The 20,842-nt window shown below is 34.8% G+C and overlaps 1 protein-coding gene across 1 annotated transcript in view; it reads left to right on the plus strand.

Moving 5' to 3' along the window:
* The window catches only part of Nckap1 (NCK associated protein 1), an 89,000-nt gene that overhangs the window by 1,288 nt on the left and 66,870 nt on the right, over window positions 1-20,842 (plus strand). The window contains exons 3-5 of the mRNA XM_010636882.2: window positions 9-281; window positions 5,962-5,979; window positions 7,026-7,136. Of these exons, the coding sequence (XP_010635184.1) occupies window positions 9-281; window positions 5,962-5,979; window positions 7,026-7,136 (402 nt within the window). The remainder of the gene's footprint in view (window positions 1-8; window positions 282-5,961; window positions 5,980-7,025; window positions 7,137-20,842) is intronic.

Consider the following 20,842-nt stretch of genomic DNA (forward strand, 5'->3'; position numbering starts at 1 on the left):
ATGCACAGAAAAACAGTTCCAAGCCCTGCACCTGGGACCAATCAGAAAATGCTATTTTCACTTCTTCTGGTTCAAAATCAACCCGCGAGATTCCGAGGGATGAGTCGGGGCGCGGGGCTCCTCCGCTCGGGAAGCCGGAGCGGAGGGGAAGCGAGGGTGGGACCGCTGTCCTCGGAAGTACTTGGGGCTGTGAGTCACTGAACAGGAATAACCACCTTGTGGCTCTGTGCTCCCCCTCATCGGAGTTCTCCCAGCCGAGTATCCAAACACCGTTTCTTAAAGTAAGAGCGAAATATGCGACTGCTACTCCTGATGTGTGGCGTAGTCGGAGAATTTTAGTAGCTACAACTAATAGACCCAGGCGAGATGTACAGTACACGTCTTCAAATTAAATAGGGAAAGGCTGAATTGGAGTTAAGTGGATGTAAAGGTAGAAGAAAATGACATTAATTTATCTTAGAAAACAACCACCCCCATTCCTTTTAAGAGAAGATTACGTTTTAAAGAATTTGATAGAGGAAATTTAAGAGACTTAATAGAGGTTTTTTTTATGGGGGGGGTTGCAGTCTAACTACATCTTTGTGACTTCCAGTGTGTGGTGTGATGCCTTCATAATTATTTTTATTGGCTTTAATATATCGTGAATGCATCTTTCATTTTAATCGTAACAGTACTGTAGATTATGGGTTGTGTTAGGGATTCTGAAGAAAGATTTTTTAAATGAAGTTCACATTAAGCAGTTGGAGTGCAAAGGTTGATTTATTTGGATAATTTGATGTAGACAACTGTAATTCTAAAGAGGACTGTCCCGGGCTAATAGTAATTAATTAACTTTGGAAGTGGTTACTCACCTGAAGGCAAGTACAGTCTGGAGAGTACCTGTTCGTTTCTGCCCGGTTTTGTGCGGCAGTTCAGTGTCATTACCAGCGAGCCCGCTGCAGTCACTAAGGCCTTCATTATAATTTTATATAGGCTAAGAATCATTTAATTTTAGGTAGTTTTACTTAAAGCTTGCATTGACCTGAATTTTTGGATGAGATTATGCTGCCTAAGAAATTTGTTAACTGATCCCGTGTGCACTATGTGTAAAAAAGCGAGCAACTGAGACGTTACTGAAAGTCACTGGATCTGTGGTATTGTGGTTAGAGGAAATGGTTATGATGGTTTCCAGAAGAGGAAGTGAGAGTAACATCAAAAGTGATTTGGTTATTTGGGCAAAATACCTTTTTTAAAGTAACCATTAAACGTTTTTATAGTATAAGTGCAATCAAAATTTAATATTCAACTTTCATAGATAAAATTAACCTAAATTCAAGCATTTGAGCTCATAATTACAGTTCACTCCCTTTTCTCAAAGTGCTGTTTTTTTCGTTTCCTGTTTTGAGAAACTTCAGGTGCTGGTATTACTGCTGGAATTTGAAATAGGTTGAATAGATCCTTGTTATCTCCCAGTGTCAAATATCTGCAGTTATTGAAATAGTGCATTTCAGCACTTGCTGTACATTTATAATTTTTTGAGAAATATTTTGCATGCTTTGCCTGATTATATGAGTTCACTCTGGGCAGTGTAATTTGTTTTTGAAGTACTATTTAGAACATTACCTGGCCTATAAAGCCATTATATAGGGCTTGTTGAAATGAATGAGAGAGACAGAGAACACAACGTATATGCCACTCTGATAGCTTTTGCTTTCTTTCTCTTGCATAATTTTGCATATAGTGCATTAGATAGATTTTTGGATCTTTTAGCCTATGTAATTGTTTATAACACTGTTAAAATTTCCCAGCTGGCTAGGGTTTGAAACATTTGTTCAAATATCTTGCCAAAGAAGTGAGTAAGATCTGTTCACCATGTGTTTATAAGGTTCATTGCTTTCTGCATTCTTAGGGCAATGTAGACCATATAGTCTTTTCTCCGGATTTCTTATGTTCCTTTAACAAAAAGCCTTCGACCTCATAATACATGTCTGACAACCAATTATCACATTTTTTATCAATCCATGTATGTATTAGGTTGTCTACCAAATTTGATTTTTGGCTGTTTAGTTGGAAGTACAGGTTGAGTATCCCTTGTCTGAAATATTTCCAATTTTAGATTTTTTTCAGATTGTGGGATATTTGCGTGTATATGTATGATTGATTGTGTGCGTGTGTGTGTGTGTGTGTGTGTGTGTAATCAGATACCCTGGGGATGGAACCCGAGTTTAAACATGAATGTTTCATGATATGTCATATATATAGCCTGAAAGTAATCTTGTGCAATATTTTTAGTGCGACTAGTTTTGACTGTGACCTGTCGTTTGAGGTTGGGTGTGGAATTTCCACTTGTGACATCATGTAGACACTCAAAAAGTTTCAGATTTAGGAGCATTTCAGATTTTAGATTTTTGGATTAGGGACATTCAGTCTGTGTACAACAGAAATGATGTTAGTGCGAACATACAAAGAAAAATACTTTAATAAGCCAAGTAAAATAACTTATTATAATCAGTTATATGCTCTGACACTTAGATGGAAGTATTAAATTAACAGTTTCTGAAAAAAAATTTTTAATTCAGTCAAAAATTTGAGATTTGAATATTTATAAGTTGTGAGAATCTCAGGGAACTTGTGGTTTGAGGATGTAATAATTCATAAAAAGGTATTTTAAGTAAGAAATGTAAAGGTAATAGGCAGTTTTATAGGTTTAGATTTAATTCCTTATAATTTTTATTAAAATTAAAATCTTCTAAACTTAATGCACTCACGATACAGTGATTTTAAACCGTTTTGACACAACTTTCTGTGGTGGTCAAATTAAAAACTCTGGCCCTGCATTCCACTATTTCCTTTCTTTTTTTTGCGGGGGGGGGGTCGAACTTTCTAAGTAGTCGTCCGGAACCACTCAGCTAAATTCTCAGCCCTGCATTCCACTGTTGATTCTGTCACTGAGAGTTCTATAACATTGGGCAAGTGACTTGACATCCTGAACTTCCCTTCCCTATTTTGTAAAATAGAGAAATTTAATACTAGAGCCTATTCCACTCTTAATGGTGTTGTCTTTGTTAGGTCATTTTGAAGCAGTATAGAAGTTATAGGCCATTAGTTTTCTAGAGTGTAGGGATGGTAACGCCTGCTCTGCTTACTTCACAGGGTTGTTTGTGAAGATAAAGGATGATAAAATGTGAGAATAGCTTAAAGTTTCTGTGCTTGTTTGGCAGTATTTATTTGTGCGTGTCAGCAACTTCAGGCATTTGTTTTCCTGAAATTTTACTGCCACATATCCAAACTCCTAAATTCCAAAGGAAAACATTTTGCTGAGTTTAAAATATATTTTTTTTATTTACTTTTTTCTTTCTCGTTTCTTTTCCTATACCATTTAAACATAAGGTCTCAGTTAACACTTGCATATTTTATCTCTTATTGACAGTTTTAAAGGGTAGAAAAGGAGAAAAAATTCAGAATTGTAAAATGTTTTAGTATGAGGATTTCACTGTTTTTATTATTATTATTATTTGAGTATAGAAATATCCCTCCACTTGGTGCCTCCTCAGACCTCTTTTTATGTTTCAGATTAAGTTTATTTCCTGAGGGAAATAGTAGTGTAAAATTGAAAGTCTTTATCTCATAGCCTGCTTCATAAATGAGGGAAAAAAAGGGAGCAGTGCTGGCTAAAGGCAGAGGAACTGGCTTCCTTCCAGAAGTCAGACTGAGGGCATTCTTCTCTGTGGGTCAGTCAGCAGATAAATCAGGTCACTCCAGTCTTATTCCAAGATTGGATTGAGGCAGTTCTATACTAAATATAAGAATTTTTCTATGAGCCTTGTATTTTTTGAGTGCACATGGCATGCAAAATACTCTTGTAAGTTTCTGTCTCACATAGTACAGAACTTTTTAGGATAATTATTTTCTTCAGATTAATAAATGCAGACACTCAGGCACAGAGAAGTTAAAAAAAAAAAATCCCTTACGGTTATAAGCAGTGGAACCAGAATTTGGACATGTATAACCTAACTTAAAAACTCATGTTCTTGTGGCTGGGGCTGTAGCTCATTGGAAGAGCATGTGCTTAGCATGTGTGAACCTCTGGTTTCAATCCCCAGTACCAAAAAATCAAATCAGCCCCGCTCCCCAAACACCCTCGTGTTATTACTATAAAGCTAAACTCTATGTAAAGTAAAACATACAGTAAATGAAGGAACTACTTTAAGTTTTTTTTGGGGGGGTACTGGGGATTGAACTTGGGTCCTTACACTTGCGAGGCAGGCAGCAAAACCATTGACCTAAACCCCCAGCCCCAAATTACAATAATTTTCCAAGTTACTTATTCTTCCTGTTGCTAAGGATATGAAAATGGAAAAAACTTACATGGGGAAGCTTAGTTTTGTTTTGTTGGTGCTGGTTATCGAACTCAGGACCTTGCTCTTGCGAGGCAGGCGGCGGAACCATTGAGCTAAAACCCTGACCCTTGTAAGTTATTGAGAGGGGAATCATAGTCATATAAGAAAGTTCATACTTAACTGCTAGTTCAAAGACCATTACTACTGTGATTATTCTTATTAGGCTCTTATTTGAGTAGATATTAATAGTAGCCAACATTTTTAGAGCACTTACTGTGCCATTTTTTGCCCTCTTCAAATCCTCATGACTCTATGAGGTAAGTACTAATTCCCCCCATTTTTACAAATAAAGAAACTAGGAGATGTTATATAATATATCCAAGGTCCCATAGTTCGTGATACCCAGCTAATTTTATTCCAGAATCTGAGTATAACTTTCCTGATGTACTGCTTCCTGAGTATACTATGTTTAGGCAGTATGGAAAAAAGTAAACCAGTTTTAAGAAAAAGATATACTTCTTTATTTTTCATTGAAATGAAATTCCATTCTTTTTGTTTTTAGTGTATGACTGCTTATACACACACACACACACACACACACACACACACTGTATTTTTACACAGTAAAATTTGTGATCATGGAAAATGGGTATTGTAGTCCATTGTATTTTCATATTTGATAGTTGCTAACTTGATAGTTTCATATTTGATAGGATGGGTAGCTGAATTTTTAAATCAGAATAGGAAAGACAGTATCTTGAAAAAAAAAACAACATAATTTGAAATCACTAGATTTCTGTACTATCTCAGGAATGTTTATGAGACTTGAGTTTCATTATGCCACTGATATAAGGAAATGTTGATCTGAGGCTTATTGTTGAGCAAATTCTTAGTCGTGATTCTTAGTGACTAGTAATTTTATCTTGGGAAGAACAAATTGAAAGATTAATTTTTAAGACATAACACTTAAAGAAGTGATAGTCTATTCTAAGAAACAGTCAAATGTATGTTAACATCATGAGGTTGAAATGGAATTTACATCCTAGCTTTGTATCCATCTGGTTAAGGATTAAGATTTGTAAATTTTAAAATTTTATTTAATTATATTTGAGAATTAATTTTTTTTACTGCATTCCTATTTCCATTTATAAAATATAGGAATGTTTACTTTCATTTTTATATTTTGGCTTGGAGGGAAGCTAGATGATATTTGAAAAAAGGTTTCAATTTGAGTTGAAGTGCAAAAGTCATCCAATAACAATTTATTTTTATTCTTGGCTACCGTTTCTTTTTAAGGTATGTAAACTTTCACTGATGGTTTTGCTCCTGTTTCTATAGCTGCATGTAGCCTTTATTTTTTCTTCTTTCTAGTGTTATTTTAAGTTGCCTTAGAGCACCAAGATACTGACGTGGTTGTACACTTACACAGCAGTATTAAAATTTGAGAAGTATAAACTCTATATTTATTGTATAGTAAAACTCGCTACTTAGAATACTTTAAAATTGTAGCACCATATAGTTCTAATCTTGCTTTGTTATTCATAGTCTGCAGTACTTAAGTTTTCTACTGAAAAGTATGTCACAGTTTGACAATTATTGTTTACACGTAATTCTCTCTCTTTTTATTACAATGCTTCCCCAGCAAGGACAAGTTTGGAAGGTTTGCAAAGCTTTTCACCTTCCCTCTGCCCGCTTGCCCGCTTTCAGATCAGTTTCATGTTTCATAACTTCTCTTTCTGTAATCCACAACATAGCCATAGTGAATAATGAAAAAGACCCATTTAATTGAAGTACTGCATTTCCTCACACATAGCAAATAGAAAGGACATATCCTTGAAAAAAGGGAGTAAGAATAAATAGGAATGGTATAATTTTAATAATTCCCTAAGAAATAACATATTACTAGCAAGCAGTTAATTAAATGTCACATAATGAAATTGAACAGTATTAAAGGTTATATTCCGTATTGCTAATAGTTCAGGTAAAAAGTTTTTCCTAATAATATCTTACATTTGTTTAATGCTTTATAAGTCCTTTACAGACAATGCTGCACTGCTGGTGTGGTCAGATGTAAACATTTCCACTTGTTCTGTGCTTATGAGATGTAGAACAGCTGTAGATTTATTGTTGGAAGTGCTGCTGGTATGATGGAAAACAGTGTTGTAACTCAGATGTTCAGAGGAACAAGCCACACACTTTATCTCTATAAAAACTTTAGCAGCTTCCCATTCTTTTGAACTAGGGCTCTTGTATTAAACTGTCTAAAATGAATGAGGAAAACATTTTGGAAAAAATATTTAAACATAAACTTTTATAACACCTAGAAAGAAACATGTCCACTTCCTACTTAATTTTATAATATTTTGTTAGCTTCAGGGGAATACAGTTCTACCTCAAACCAAGAATTTTTTTCTTTTCTTCTTTTTCTTTTCTTTTTTTCTTTTTTTTTAGGTTTGAGCTTTTTCCTTCACTGCTGTTCTGCGCTAACTGCTTTGAAACTTTCCATGCATTTTTTTCAGTAGAAGAACATCTCTGTACTGTCTCCCATTGCATATTTCAGCTGTGACAATCCCTGCACTTTGCCTATTCATTTTATCACCTGCTCACCAAAAACAATAAATATTTCTCTAATTTCTGGTTACAGATTTGCTAATCATCGTTTTGGAAGGAGGATTTATTTCACTTTTTTTATTACTTTTTTTATAGGCATGTGGTGATCCCAAGGCCAAACCATCCTACCTTATTGACAAAAACTTGGAATCTGCTGTGAAATTCATAGTCAGAAAATTTCCTGCTGTAGAAACTCGCAACAACAATGTAAGTCATCTTGGTTTTTTTACTTGATTTTAGTCATCTTTGAGGAAAGCACTGGTCAGTGTCATGCTTGTAGTAGCTCTTATTTCTTTTGATTTTGATATACAGATTATATATATTAAGAGTTCTAATTACCTCTGATACTGGAAAAATTATTCCTTACTACATTGCTATTTTCTCATGGAAAACATTCATTTTTAATTTCTTACACACAATTTTCTTTTAAGTTATAACAATAATGTTACAAAGCATATGTATATAGTATCCCAAATATTTGTGTGAATACTTGGAGTGATGTTTTTATGGTCTTAGTAAATTTCCTTTAAGGTTAGTAAATGACTTCGTAGAGCTTTTGTTTTAGCAATTTGTTGTGTTTAGTTTAAAAATATATTTTTTTACTATTTTTATTTACTGTTTATTTTATCTATTTATTTACTAATATATTTACTATTTTTGTATTTGACAAAAATATTTGAAAAGTAAATAAGATGATCATGTTAGGATCATTGTTATCTTTATATTACTTTTCATGTGTGAAGGTAAGGGTTTTTTTGGTATATTGAAGAAAAGCATTTAGAATCTTTCCATATCTTTTGGTAATTCTTTATAACTCTTATAAATAACACAATCTGAAAAATTGTGCCATGGTATTTTTATGTAAGTTTTGCTGATTTGGATTTCTTCTCCATGTCTTCTTTTTCATTTTTTTTCTTTGATTTTGCTTTATGTAATAGAAAACTTTTTTGTGTGTGTGGTACTGGGGATCAAACTCAGGACCTTGCACTTGCGAGGTAGGTGGCGGAACCACTGAGCTAAATGCCTGGCTGATTTTGCTGTATATGCAAAAGTAGTTTAGAAATTTTCTCTCATGACTTCTCTTATTTTTGAGAAGCTCTGTTTAAACAATATGTTATCATCTTTTTCTTTTTTCAAATCATTTGTATTCATTGAAGATTTGTGCTTAGCCTATTGATGCCACTTTTACTGAAAAATGTTTTAATGTAGAAGGACATGCCAGTCAGTTAATAAAAATATCAGGTAAAGTGCTTTTTAAATAATTTTTTAGAAGTCTGTTTGTTCTTGGTTTTGTTTTTTGAAGCACTGGTTAGTAGAGATCTTGGTTTTATAGAAGATTGTGTTTTTAATTGGTAGATTAAGGCATCACAATTAATTCCTGATTACAAAATTAATGATTCAAAGTGTGCACTTCCTGGACTGGGGATGTAAAGTATGCACTTCCTAAAAACATGACTCTTTCTGTGAAGAAGTCTTTTTTTAGTTATATTATTTGGTTGACTCATCTGAGAGATTAAATACTTTAAATAAGAGAGATTTTATTTTGAAAATCTTAATTTAATCCAATATACATTTCATTCTTAAGGCTCATAAATCTGACATAAGCTCTTCAGAAATTTTTAAAATTTTATATGCATGTTTATGCATAAATTTTTCTGGAGCGTAGTTCCTGAATTTGCAATTTTTGTTGGAAGATTGCCAAGAACTTATTTATATATATATATGTGTGTGTGTGTGTGTATGTATATGTATATGTATATTTTGTTTTGTTTTTCCACTGTTTAATAACAGTAATTTTTTTGTTAAGGGTTATTTAAGAACTTCTTTTGATATGGTTGGCAGACTGTTTACTTGTATAATAACATTTATGTTGCTTTTTGTTCTTTAATAGTTTTATTGTCCTTTACAACTTTTGTTAGTTTCGTACTGGGGATCAAACTTGGGACCATGGGCTTGCCAGACAGGTGCCTGAACCACTGAGCTAAATCCCCCGCCCCTCCCTTTACAACTTTTAAGGCACCAAATTGGATTTCTTTCTTCCTTTTTTTTTAGGAGGATGGGGGTGGTACTGGTGATTCAATCCAGGGGCACTCTACCACCCAGCTATATCACCAGCCCTTCTTGTTTTATGGGACAAGGCCTCACTAAGGTGCCCAATCTGTCCTCAAACTTAAAATCTTCCTACCTCATCCTCCTGAGTAGCTAGGATTACAGGAATGTATCACCACAGGTGTCCTAAACTAACACTTAATGAAAGCTTTATTAAGATATAATTCATATACAAAGAGTGATCAAATTATATGATGAATATTTTTTAATTTAAAAAATTTTTTGCAGTAAAAGACACAGACACATGGCCAATAATCCCTTCAAATACTTCTTCTTACTTTGAACACATTTAATCTGTTGTCCTTGCCACTTTCTGAAGTAGTTCTTGAAGTACTCTTTCATGAGGGTCTTTATGAGGTATAATCAAAAATATGAGTGCTGTTGCTGAGTGCAATCTAGTGGAAAGGTGGGCTCATAAAAACATTACAGTGAGTCCTGGTCTGCCGTATTCACTGAATCTGGCATTGTGTGACTTCTCCTCTTCAGTCAAAATGACTATGAAAGGTAAACATTATGATTTATTACAGATGTCAAGATAGCCGTGACAGTGCAAGTAAAGACACGAAAGAGAACTTCAGAACTGCTTCAGAAAGTGGCAAGAACAGTGGGATAAATGTGAAATATTTTGAGGGGATTAATGACAATGTTATTTTACTATAATTAAGTAATACATTACTGTACATATAAATATTCACTGTATTTCTTATATAATTCACTCATTTGAAATGTGCTAGTCCCAGAATTATGAGGCATAGTTCAATACAGTTCACCCATCTGAGGTGTACTGTTTATGGTTTTTAGTTTATTTAGTAGCTCAGTCAGAGAATTTAGAACATTTTTATCACGTAGGAAGAAACTCTATACCCACTAACATTCAGTCCCAATTTCCTATCAGTGCCCCACCAGGCAAACACTCAACTACTTTGTGTTTATCTCTGTGCCTATTGTAGAAATTTCATATGAATGTAATAGTGGAATATGTGATAGGTTTATGCAAGTTGGAGCATGCATATATCACTATTTTCATTTCATTGCTGAATATTCCATTGTGTAGATATAGCACATTTTATTTATTCATTCGTGAGTTTATGAATGTTTGGGTAGTTTCTACTTGGTTATTATAAGTAATTATGTTATATGAATATTTATAAAATGTGTGTGTGTGTGTGTGTGTGTGTATTTTTAATTTATTTTGCACATACCAGGAGTAAAATTGTTGTTATGTGGTAATTCTGTCTTTAACCTATAAAATTGATTGCATAGTATTATGACTATTTGTAGATTTACTCTGATTGTTTGCAAAGCCTGAGTTTTGTCATATGGTATATGTGATTTGATTCTGTTGTTTTTGACCTGCTGAAGTACTAGGTACAGGATATTTGTGATACTTAGTGATCTCAGTTTTGGTCTGGGCCTGGTTAAAATATTCCTGAGGGATTTCTAGTCAGCTTGGGTTATGAAATGAACAGTGAGGAGTTCATTAAATATTTATTTACTTAATTACTGATTTATTAATTTATTTACATTTGAGACAAGGTCTTGCTATGTAGTGCAGGCTGTTCTTAAAATTGCTGTGTAGCCGGGACAGGACTTCAAGCCTGATCTTCCTGCCTTGGCCTCCCGAGTGCTGGGGTTATAGGCATAGGCCTCATATTAGTATTTTTTAACTTCATAAAATAGATTAATGAAAGTTTAATGACTTGGAATAACAGGTAGCATCTAGGATTGATAGAAATGTGCAGATATTTGTCTTCTCAGTGTGCTATAAAAGTGATTTTAGTGTCACAGTCTTGTGTCACAGAACATGCTTACTTTATCTCAGGAATCAAGATAAGCACTATTTTCTACTTTGATTCATGTTTTACTAGCACTACTTGTCCTCCAGCTTCAGAAAAGTTAACTCATAAAAAGATTCTTTCTAGTGAAAATTCAACAAAATATATTTGAGATTCCTAAAATAAGTTTTTACAAAAAGTTAAATCTTATTTTCAGCCAAAAAGTTGCTGATTTTTAATTATCTTTAGTAACTACTGTGATCATGTCTTTAAATTCCATTAGAAGGTATAAGTTCCTAGCTCTGTGTATAGCATGGAAAGGGACTGTGGATAGACAGTGGGGCTATGTGTGGAACAAGGCTTCCAGTGATAACGGTGGATTCTTTGGAGTCCTAGTTAGTGTCTCTTTCTGTCTATGCAACACTTTGTGTGAATTGTGCAGACATAGAGGGGAATCTTTATTCCTATGGGTGAAGAAAATAGTAGAAATGGGCTGGGGATTTAGCTCAGTGATTACGCCACCTACCTTGCAAGTACAAGGTCTTGACTTTGATCCCCACTACCAAAGAAAAGAAAAGAGTAGAAATTCCTTACTAAATTGACAAGTTAAGGTTATTTTGCTCAGAAACTTAAAAAATTTTTTTTTATAAAACATACTCAGGTATATGTAAAACGTAACTTGTTTTTTTCCAAAAATTTTTTTAAACTTTATTTATTTTTTCTTTTTTTCATTTGTATTTACATCTGAAATCTAGTTTGTGTTTTATAAAGTGCCAAAAATATTTTCACGCATAAAAGGGTCACTATGGGTTTACCCATTATACATTTTAGAATAAAATTTTGGGTTTGATTGCCAGATTACTAGAAAAGAGCTGTGTAAATGACCATCCTGTATGTTACATTAGATTTTGGAATCAGTAGGAAGAAGGACATTGTTAGGAGAGTGGCACAAAGTAATACAGGAGTTCTATACTAAAACACACGTCATTACTGAAATAATTTTAAAAATATGTTTGTTTTTTTTTTTGAGACAGAGTCTCACTATGTAGTTGAGTCTGACCTGGAACTCACTATGTAGCCCAGCTGGTTTCAAACTCACAGCGATCCTCCTGCCTCAGCCTCCCGAGTGCTGGAATTACAGGTGTGCACCACCACACCCGGCAAAAATATGTTTTTAAACTGAAAATATTTTATGTTACAGATATTGCCTTTTTGGTTTTTTGGTATCGGGAATTGAACTCAGGTCCTTGTACTTGCAAAGCAGGTGGTAGAACCACTGAGCCAAATCCCTGGCCTAGATACTGCTTTTGTACTCTCTCAAAGAGCATAATATTACAAGATCCCATAAAAAATATTTCTAATTAAGGTTTGTAATTAAGAAGTGAACAAAGTGACTCAGAAAATACAAAATGAAACAACCCTTAAGTGTCAAATTGAGAGCGAAGTCAGTTCAGAGGCATAGCATCAGGGTCTATTTTTAAACACTGTGAGAAACACTAAATGAATATTTGATAAATGAGTAGAAATATTTGTTATACTTTAGCCCTCTTTCACTTATATTCAAACACTTTTAGATTTATGTCAGAATCCAAGCTTAAACTTTTTTTTTTTTTTGGTACTGGGGTTCGAAATCAGGACCTTGCACTTGTGAGGCAAGTGCGGTGCCACTGAGCTAAATTTCCAGCACATAAACAACTTTTTTCTCTCTCTCCCTTCCTTCTCCTTCCTTTCTTCCACCACTGAGCTAAATCCCCAGCCATAAACTTTTTAAAATAAATTATATTTTATCTCATTCCCCTCAAGCCTCCTCCCCTATGTAAAATTTAAACTTTTTAAAATAGTTAAAAATAATCATGCTTTTTAGTAGAGCTAACAAATATATCTTAATGATATTGCTGAGGTAAGAAGAGTAAGAGTCCCTGCTTTTACAAATATAAATGTGCTTTTGGGGCTGGGGTGATAGGATTGGGAAGGCCCTTGATTTTGTTCACTGTGGCTTGATAAGGAGTTAGTTAAGAGGATGGATTTTGGAGTTAGTGAGCCAGAATGTGAGTTTTGGTCTCTCCAGTATTACCTGAGTGACTTAAGACAAGTTATTTAGCTTTTTTTTTCCTTGTATTGTTGGGGATTGATGCCAGGAACTCGCCCAGGCAACTACTACACCATTGAGGTACATCTCTGTTTTAGCTCATTTAGCATACTAGAGTATCATTGTTCTTATGTTTAAGATGAAAATAATAGCAATCTCAAAGAGAAGTTCAGTGCTTCCTGAAGCACTTATCATGGCAGTGTGCGCCAGGTTCTTGAAGAATGGAAACTATTACTTATGTTACCTATAAATTTTTTGGTCTTTTCACAGCCACTGCAGTGGGTATTTCTAAATAAACTTACTTCACCCACACTATACTGTATATGTATGAAAACATTTACTTCTGTGGCTTCAGTGAAGTATTCTACTATTGATCAAATATTATTATTACTATATTATTGTCAAATATTACTGTTACTATATTATGCGATCACTGTATTATACTGTTGTCACATATTATACTATCCATCAAGTATTATATTACAAATATTATACTATCTCCTTTGTACATGAATGCTTAATTATCCTTCATTTTGTTTCTCTTTTGTGTTCCTTCTATTAGGTATTTATCATTAACTTGGTGACCTAAACGAGAAACCTCAAAATCTTCTATGCTTTTTTTTTGAACCACCAGGAATCAAACTGTCTTGCAAGGCAGGCACCACTGAGCTAAAACCCCAGCCCCTTTTGGCTTTTATAAAACATTACAAAGATCATTTAGAGTTCATCAGTTTTGCCACTGTGCTGTTTTGTGAATTTGTTCCTTTCAGGTCTGTGTTGTCTGCTAGGACAAATGTCATGGTAATCCAAATGCTGATTCTTCTTGTTTCCCAGTCTCTGCTTCTTGGCCTTCCTCCCATCCTCTATCCATCCTCCCCAGGGGAAGTAGAACAAAGTGGAAACAGTTGTCTCTGTTGTATGCCATCTTTTGGGACCATGTAGTCATCTTTGAATCCATTGGAGTAGGAGAGTAGGCTGACGAATACATAAGGAGTTAAAAGGAATCATCTTTCTGATTCATAATGTAACTTGGAATTGTGACAGTATATTTCATAGCCTAATGGAAATGTATATTCTTAACATTATATTAAACTTGAACATTGCCAAAGAATTTTAATACAATGAAAGCTATGTTATGGTTTGTGTTTAGATGTCCCCCCCAAAAAAACCTCATTTGGTCAGCAGCTGATGAATCTGGAATGTGTGATGCTAGGATTAAGGGCGTGTGCTTACTAAACCACTACACATGAGGGAGTGGTTTAACGCAGCCCTCATCCCGTAGTCTGGATGGGATAAAAGAGGCAGAAAGATGCTGTGAAGGCCTCTGGTTGCCTTTGCTACCTTGTGCCCGCCATGTTGTTTCTTCTCCATGAAGCCTGTTTGCCATCTCTGCCTTGAAGCCCGCCAGTTATAGACTGAAACCTCAAGGAAATGTAAACCAGATAAACTCCTTCCCCTCTAACTTTGAGGGTCTTTGAAGGCATTTTTTCTCAGCAACGACAGAAAATTAACACAAGCTGATTCTCAAGCATCAGTATTCTTTGGAAAGATAATGAGAAATAACCTCAATGTTTTTTGATTTCAGGATTTACGGGGTGAGGAAGCAAGAGGAATAGGTGTGTGCTGGGGTGCAATGGAGGTGCTCACATCTTGATATTAGGTATTCCAGGTATAAGAGGCCTATTAGCTATCGGGGTGGAAATGTTGAATAGCCAGTTGTCCATACTGTGTGAATCTAGAACCCAGATTAGGATTAAACAGAGACATACTGAGATACCGTTTAGACCTTATTGTTTAGATTTTAAGAGAGAGAAATCCTATCAGTCTGGGAGGCTGAGGACAACTTAATGACTTAGATGCTGATAGACAGGGACAGAGAGGAGAAAGAATCCATTAATCATTATGAAAAATAGGAGAGTGAATTGAAAATGAAAATGGAATGGTGTTGCAAGTCAGTTTACAGTCAGTAATCATGAAATCAAGTTGAGCGCAAGTTCACATAGGTATATGATTTCTCTTACTGTAGGTTGTATGAAGCAGTTGTAAAACAGGAAGAGGACAGGAAGTAATTATAATTTGAAGTTAAAATGAATAAAAAGGAAGTAGAACATGAAATGATGAGTGGCCCTAGAAGGATGGTAGGGTGGATAGGCCCCCTTGATTTAAAGAATGGGTGGGGGCAGGTTTTGGAGGTTTTGCCTGGAGATTATTCTCTCACTGATGCTACCTCACCTCCCAAGAACAAACGATATCCAGAAAGAACTAAGAGAAGCCAAGATAACTTAAAGACAAACTTTCTGCTGTTTACACAGTTGAAGAAACTTAGTGTGAGCTGTAATTTACTCTGTCCACATATACAGTATTCATACCAGAAAGAATCCATGGGTGCCTTCACAGTTTTAGGTCCTTTAATTTCCCACATCTTATGTATTCTCCTCACCATTCTTAGAAACTTTGACTGTTTATTATGGTTTTCGTCATATTAATACATAGAAGTTTTTGTTTTTTGCTATTTTCCTATTATTAGATAGTGAGCATTATTGTTTTGAAAGAAATATGAGAATTCATCATCATAGTTTTTCTATCATCTTTGAACTTTGCACCCACAAACTAACCATGGAGCAACTAGCTTCTAAAACTGGATATTTACCTTTAAAAAAAAGTGTACTTTTATCTGTACATCCCTCCCTAGACTATAAACTTATTTAGGGTATAATCAGTACTTTATTCATAGTTTTTCTCAGCTTCTCCCACAATTTCTGACAATATGATCCTTTGTTCCCAAATGAATGAATTATGTATTACTACAGTAATTATTATTTAAAGCCACTTTCAGTTTACTTGCCTATCTGAATCACATCTGAGAACAGCTAAGAAGTATGGAAGGAGGTAATTCTACCCCTGGGAATCTTCCCTGGAGAAGTGAGAACAAATCTGTCCAAAGACATCTTCGTAGAAGCATTCATTGGTCAGAATAGCCCCAAACTGGAAACAGTTCAGATGCCCAACAGCTGATCTATGGTTAAACGGATGTAGTATATACATTTAACTGAATACTCTTGAGCAGTTAAGAGGAACTAAGATAAATGAGGTTAGGTGAAGAAGCCAGGTGTAAAATGCTCCATGTATTATATGATTGTTTTTATAGCATATGTCTAGAAAGGGAAAATTTATTGAGGCAGAAAGTATGAGTTCAGCATTTGGCTAGGGTTAAGAGAACTTTTTGGGGATGATAGAGATGCTCTAAATAGAAGCTGGATAGGATCAATTGTAGTACAACCAAAAACTTAACTAAAATTATATAAAAAACACGATTTTGGACACTTAAATAGTATCCTGTAATCAAGTTTATTTAGTGAAAAGCTTTTTGATTTTCCTATGAGCAAGCTTGCCAGGTTTACTTAGGCAAAATGGTAAGAAATATTTGATACACTATACATTAAGTATTCTCTCCTCAAGAACACATAATTGACAGGAAGAGAAAAACTTCAGAAAGTATAGCAAAAGACTGTTTAATGTTGCCATATACTTTGCATGTGTCAGTAATACCTGTTGCCATTTTGACACAATTTAATGTAGTTACTAATTACCAAAGTAAGAAAGGCCTGCCAGGCGTGGTGGCACATGCCTATAATCACAGCACTTGCGAGGCTGAGGCAGGAGGATCACCGTGAGTTCGAGACCAGCCTGGGCTACACAGTGAATTCCAGAGCAGTCTCAACTACATTGTGAGACCCTGTCTCAAAAAACCAAAGAAAAAAAAGGTAAGAAAGGCCTGATTTATGTCTAGCGTACCCAGGTTATGAAACACAAGTTGAATAATTACACTATATTTTCAATTTTTAATCACTATATATATATATATGTATGTATATATATATATATACACACACACATTATATATATATGTATGTATATATATACATACATATATATATAATGTATAGATTCTAGCATATGTATTTACATTTGCCTTAGTAATGGAAAATGATGCTATTAAATGAGATAAGTTGTGTTATCCTTAATATAGTATGATGCTGTCCTTTATTTAAAAAAAGGTTACAGGGTCGGGGATTTAGCTCAGTGTCTCTGCCGCCTGCCTTGCCAAGTGCAAGTTCCTGAGTTCAATCGCTGGTACCAAAAAAAATGTTACATCTGACCAACTCCGCTACCTATTAGTGGTTTGCTAGTACTTAGGATAAAATTAATTTAATCAATTTACTTTAACTACTTTGTAACTAGAATCTTAAATTTCCAGGATGTTTAACAATGTGTTCAGTTAAAGAGAGATTTATTACTGAACTTTTTATTAATCATTGTTACAGTTACCTACTGCTTCATGACAGGCAAGTCCAAAACTTAGTGGCTGAGAACCAGCAATGTGCTATTTCTTAATGATTTTGTGGGTTGTTTGGGTAGTTTCTTTGTTGGTCTCACCAGCTGTAGGTTATGGTTGCATTCAGCTGGTAGGTCTGCTAACAGGCCCAAGTGGGTCAGCAGAGATGCTGAACTGCAATTGATATTTCAGGCTTTCCCACAGTGACACTTAAGGGCAAGTATCAAAAGAGCAAAGTCTGGAGCTGTGAACTTTCTTAAGCCTTAGATCAGTGGTTCTGCTGCCTGCCTTGCAATCGCAAGGACTCAAGTTTGATCATAAATAAATAAGTGATGTAGTGTCACCTATACTGTGTTCTGTTAGTCCAACTAAATCACAAGGCCAGCTGCCAAAAGTCAAAAGAGTGAGAAAATGGCTTACAGTTCTGTCTTCTCCGTCACAGTACTGAGAATCAAACACAGGGCTTCATGCATGCTAGGTAGGTGCTATACCTCTGAGCTACATCTCCAGTCTGTTTTTTTCTTCTTCTTTTTTCAAGCTAGTTTCTTGCTGAGTTGCCTGAGTATGGCTTGAACTTGTGTTCCTCTTGCCTCAGCCTCTCAAGTAGCTGAGATTATTGCATTCACCCCCACCATGCACAGCTTGAGCTACAACTCTTAATGGAAGAGTAATAAGGACATTGGCATCACCTTTACTTTCATATTTATCTTTACCTTTCAGCTCTTTTTAAGAACCAATTTATTTTTCAAAATTAAATGATTAGCAATGTAAACTTGAAAAATTACTTTAATATACAGAATAAAGGGTGAATTAAAGGAGTTTGTAGAAGTTTCAGTCTGTGTGATTGATTTGACTAGTGATAACTCTGTTCACAAACTTACTTGTTCCACAGTTCTGGAAAAGATGACCATGTTCATGTTCGTGTGGGAAAGATGGCTGCAGTCATATTTGTTAACCTGATGTAGAATTTGCAAAAAAACGAAAACAAAATTTTGCCAAACGCTTCTGTTTGCAAACCAAATGGTTCACAAAAAAGTTTGTAAAATGAAGTACCACTTTTTCTAAAAAGGAAACAACTTAAGCTTTGCTTGTCCCTCTACCTTCGTCTCATTGTGTGGCAATTTATTAAATGTTCAAGAGTACTGAAGAGGGCAGTCAAGCCTGAAATCAAATGGACTTGGACTTGAATTGATATCCTAGACTATTTTGTACCTGAAAAATAGTTTTAAAAAATGATTATGGAGCTGTAAAAAGTTACAAAGATAGATGGTGATGACTGTTATACAATAGTATAGATAGTCTTAGTGACATTACTGCATGCTTAAAAATGGGTTAAAATGGTACATTTTATGTCATTTGTTTTACCACAATGAAATGTACATTTAAGAGTAGCTATGAGGATTAAATTTAATAATGCATAGTAAACACTTAATGTTTAATATCTAGGCTAATTCCTTTAAATTTATTTATTTAAGGGAATACTGCTAGTAGAATCATTTTGTGTAGATAAAATCCTACAAATGATTTTAAGTAGGATTTTATGATTCTTTTTTAAAAAATGACCAATCTTTGTTAATTTAGGTTTTCTTTCTTATTCTAGAAATATTTTGCACATCTTAGAAAATTTAGTCACAGGGTTAAATCACTACTTTGTACATGCCAGAATACAGAAATTCACATAAGACATGAATTTATAGTTGGTGATGAATTTATTTATCAGTGATTGCAGTTTAAAATTAAGGGTCATGCATGGTGCTGCACTCCTGTGACCACAGCACTCAGACTGAGGCAGGAATATTGATGCAAATTTGAGGCTAGCCTGGGATACATAGTGAGTTCAAGGCTAGTCTGGACTACATGGTGAGACCCTGTCTCAACCTCCCATGAAATAAAATTAAATTAAGAACTCCCTTGTGATTTTTATATTGAGATACCTCAGAATCATTCATTATTTGTTTATGTGTGCCTGTATTCTAGCTGCTGGAGATACAGTAGGAAATAATGCAAGTCTCTTTGCCCTTGTGGAATTTAAATTCAAGTTGGAATGTTAGACAACAAAGTGAATAAATGCTTTTATTTGGAAATAAGTTTCAGGGAGAGATAGGAAGCAAGATAAGGAGTTAGAAAGTACGGGAAAGAAGAGTTTACTTTAGGTAAAAAGTGCTTGTGCTCAACAGTAGCTTTCAGTGAAGAGAAGTGAGGTGGAACTAACTATGCTAAGAAGTAGTGAAGAGCATCCCAGACAGCAGAGAGCAAGTGCAAAGCAAAGGCTTTAAGGCTGGGGATGGGCAGGAAGGGCAGTGTGACAACTGCTGGATGAGGGTGGAGGATCCTAAAAGGAGAGGCAAGGGCTCCTGTTTAGACTTTATTTGAAGCACTGATAAGGATTTTATATTTAGTGTTTGATGGGAAACCACTGGAGTTTAAAACAACTCAAAAACTTTATTTTGAAATAATATTAGGTGTGCAGAGAATTTGCAAATGCAGTAGAGTGCCCATATACTCTTCAGTGTTAACATCTTGCATCACCACTACAGGAATCAAATTGCTTCAAGGTAGAGTTCTGGATGCCTTAAGATGCCTATTCTGCCATTGTTACGCGTGTAAACAGAAAACAACAGAAGTGCAGAGATAGTTGAGCTGAGAGAGATAATTAGGTAGAAGCTGGGACAGTTTTATGAGAAATCTCAGTACTCTTTTATTTAAGTAAGCCTGATTTGGATACTAAGAAAATGGACAGAGCTTTTCCTGAAACTGGGCTTCTGTATTTGTTTTTTTTCTAAGAGGAACAAGATAGTAGTATAATTAGATGCAGAAAAATAATTTATTAAGCCAAAACAGTTTTAGTTGGGAAAATAATCATTGAAATGGGTAAATAAAAATCTCTAGCTAAGTCAGGGGATTTTTAGCTCAGTGGCGTCGCCACCTGCCTTGCCAAGTGCAAGGTCCTGAGTTTGATTCCCAGTACCAGAAAAAAATCTCTAGCTAGATTCTTCCTGTGTTGAAAGACAGTGAGTTACCTCTGTTAGACATCGGTTCCTTATAATTTGCCAATCCCTTTATTTTATTTTTTGGGTACTGGGGATTGAACTCAGGAGTTTATCCTTGCAAGGCAGGCCGTAGAACCACTGAGCTAAATCCCCCACCCAGTCCCTTTATTTTAAAAGAATGACAGTAAGTACTAAATTTCAATCAGTGTTTAGGTAATTATCTTTATGTGGAAACCCCTTCTTAACTGCACAAAGATTAATTACGAAGATTTATCAAAAATCTTCAAACAAATCTAAAAGATTTAGCAAAAATATGATCTTTATAGTTTGAATGCTTGTTTACCCTCTTTATTTTCAGATTTTACTTAAATATAAAGATCCCTAGCTAGAGATCATAATGTAAATGTACAGATATTTTGCCAAAATACTGAATCCACCAAAACAAATTTTACACACTCTAGGAAAGAAAAACTTACATAAATATTTTAATACTAAATTTATTGAGACATCGTGAGATTAAGACAAGTTACATTTGTCCTATACAATCATAGGTGCTCAAACTGATAACCATTAGCTCTCAGACATTTATTAGTACAGCAAACTGCTGCTTGGGT

The sequence above is a fragment of the Fukomys damarensis genome, unplaced genomic scaffold (genome assembly GCF_012274545.1).
Source record: "Fukomys damarensis isolate Sample0158 unplaced genomic scaffold, DMR_v1.0_HiC HiC_scaffold_26, whole genome shotgun sequence".
Lineage (NCBI taxonomy): Eukaryota > Metazoa > Chordata > Mammalia > Rodentia > Bathyergidae > Fukomys > Fukomys damarensis.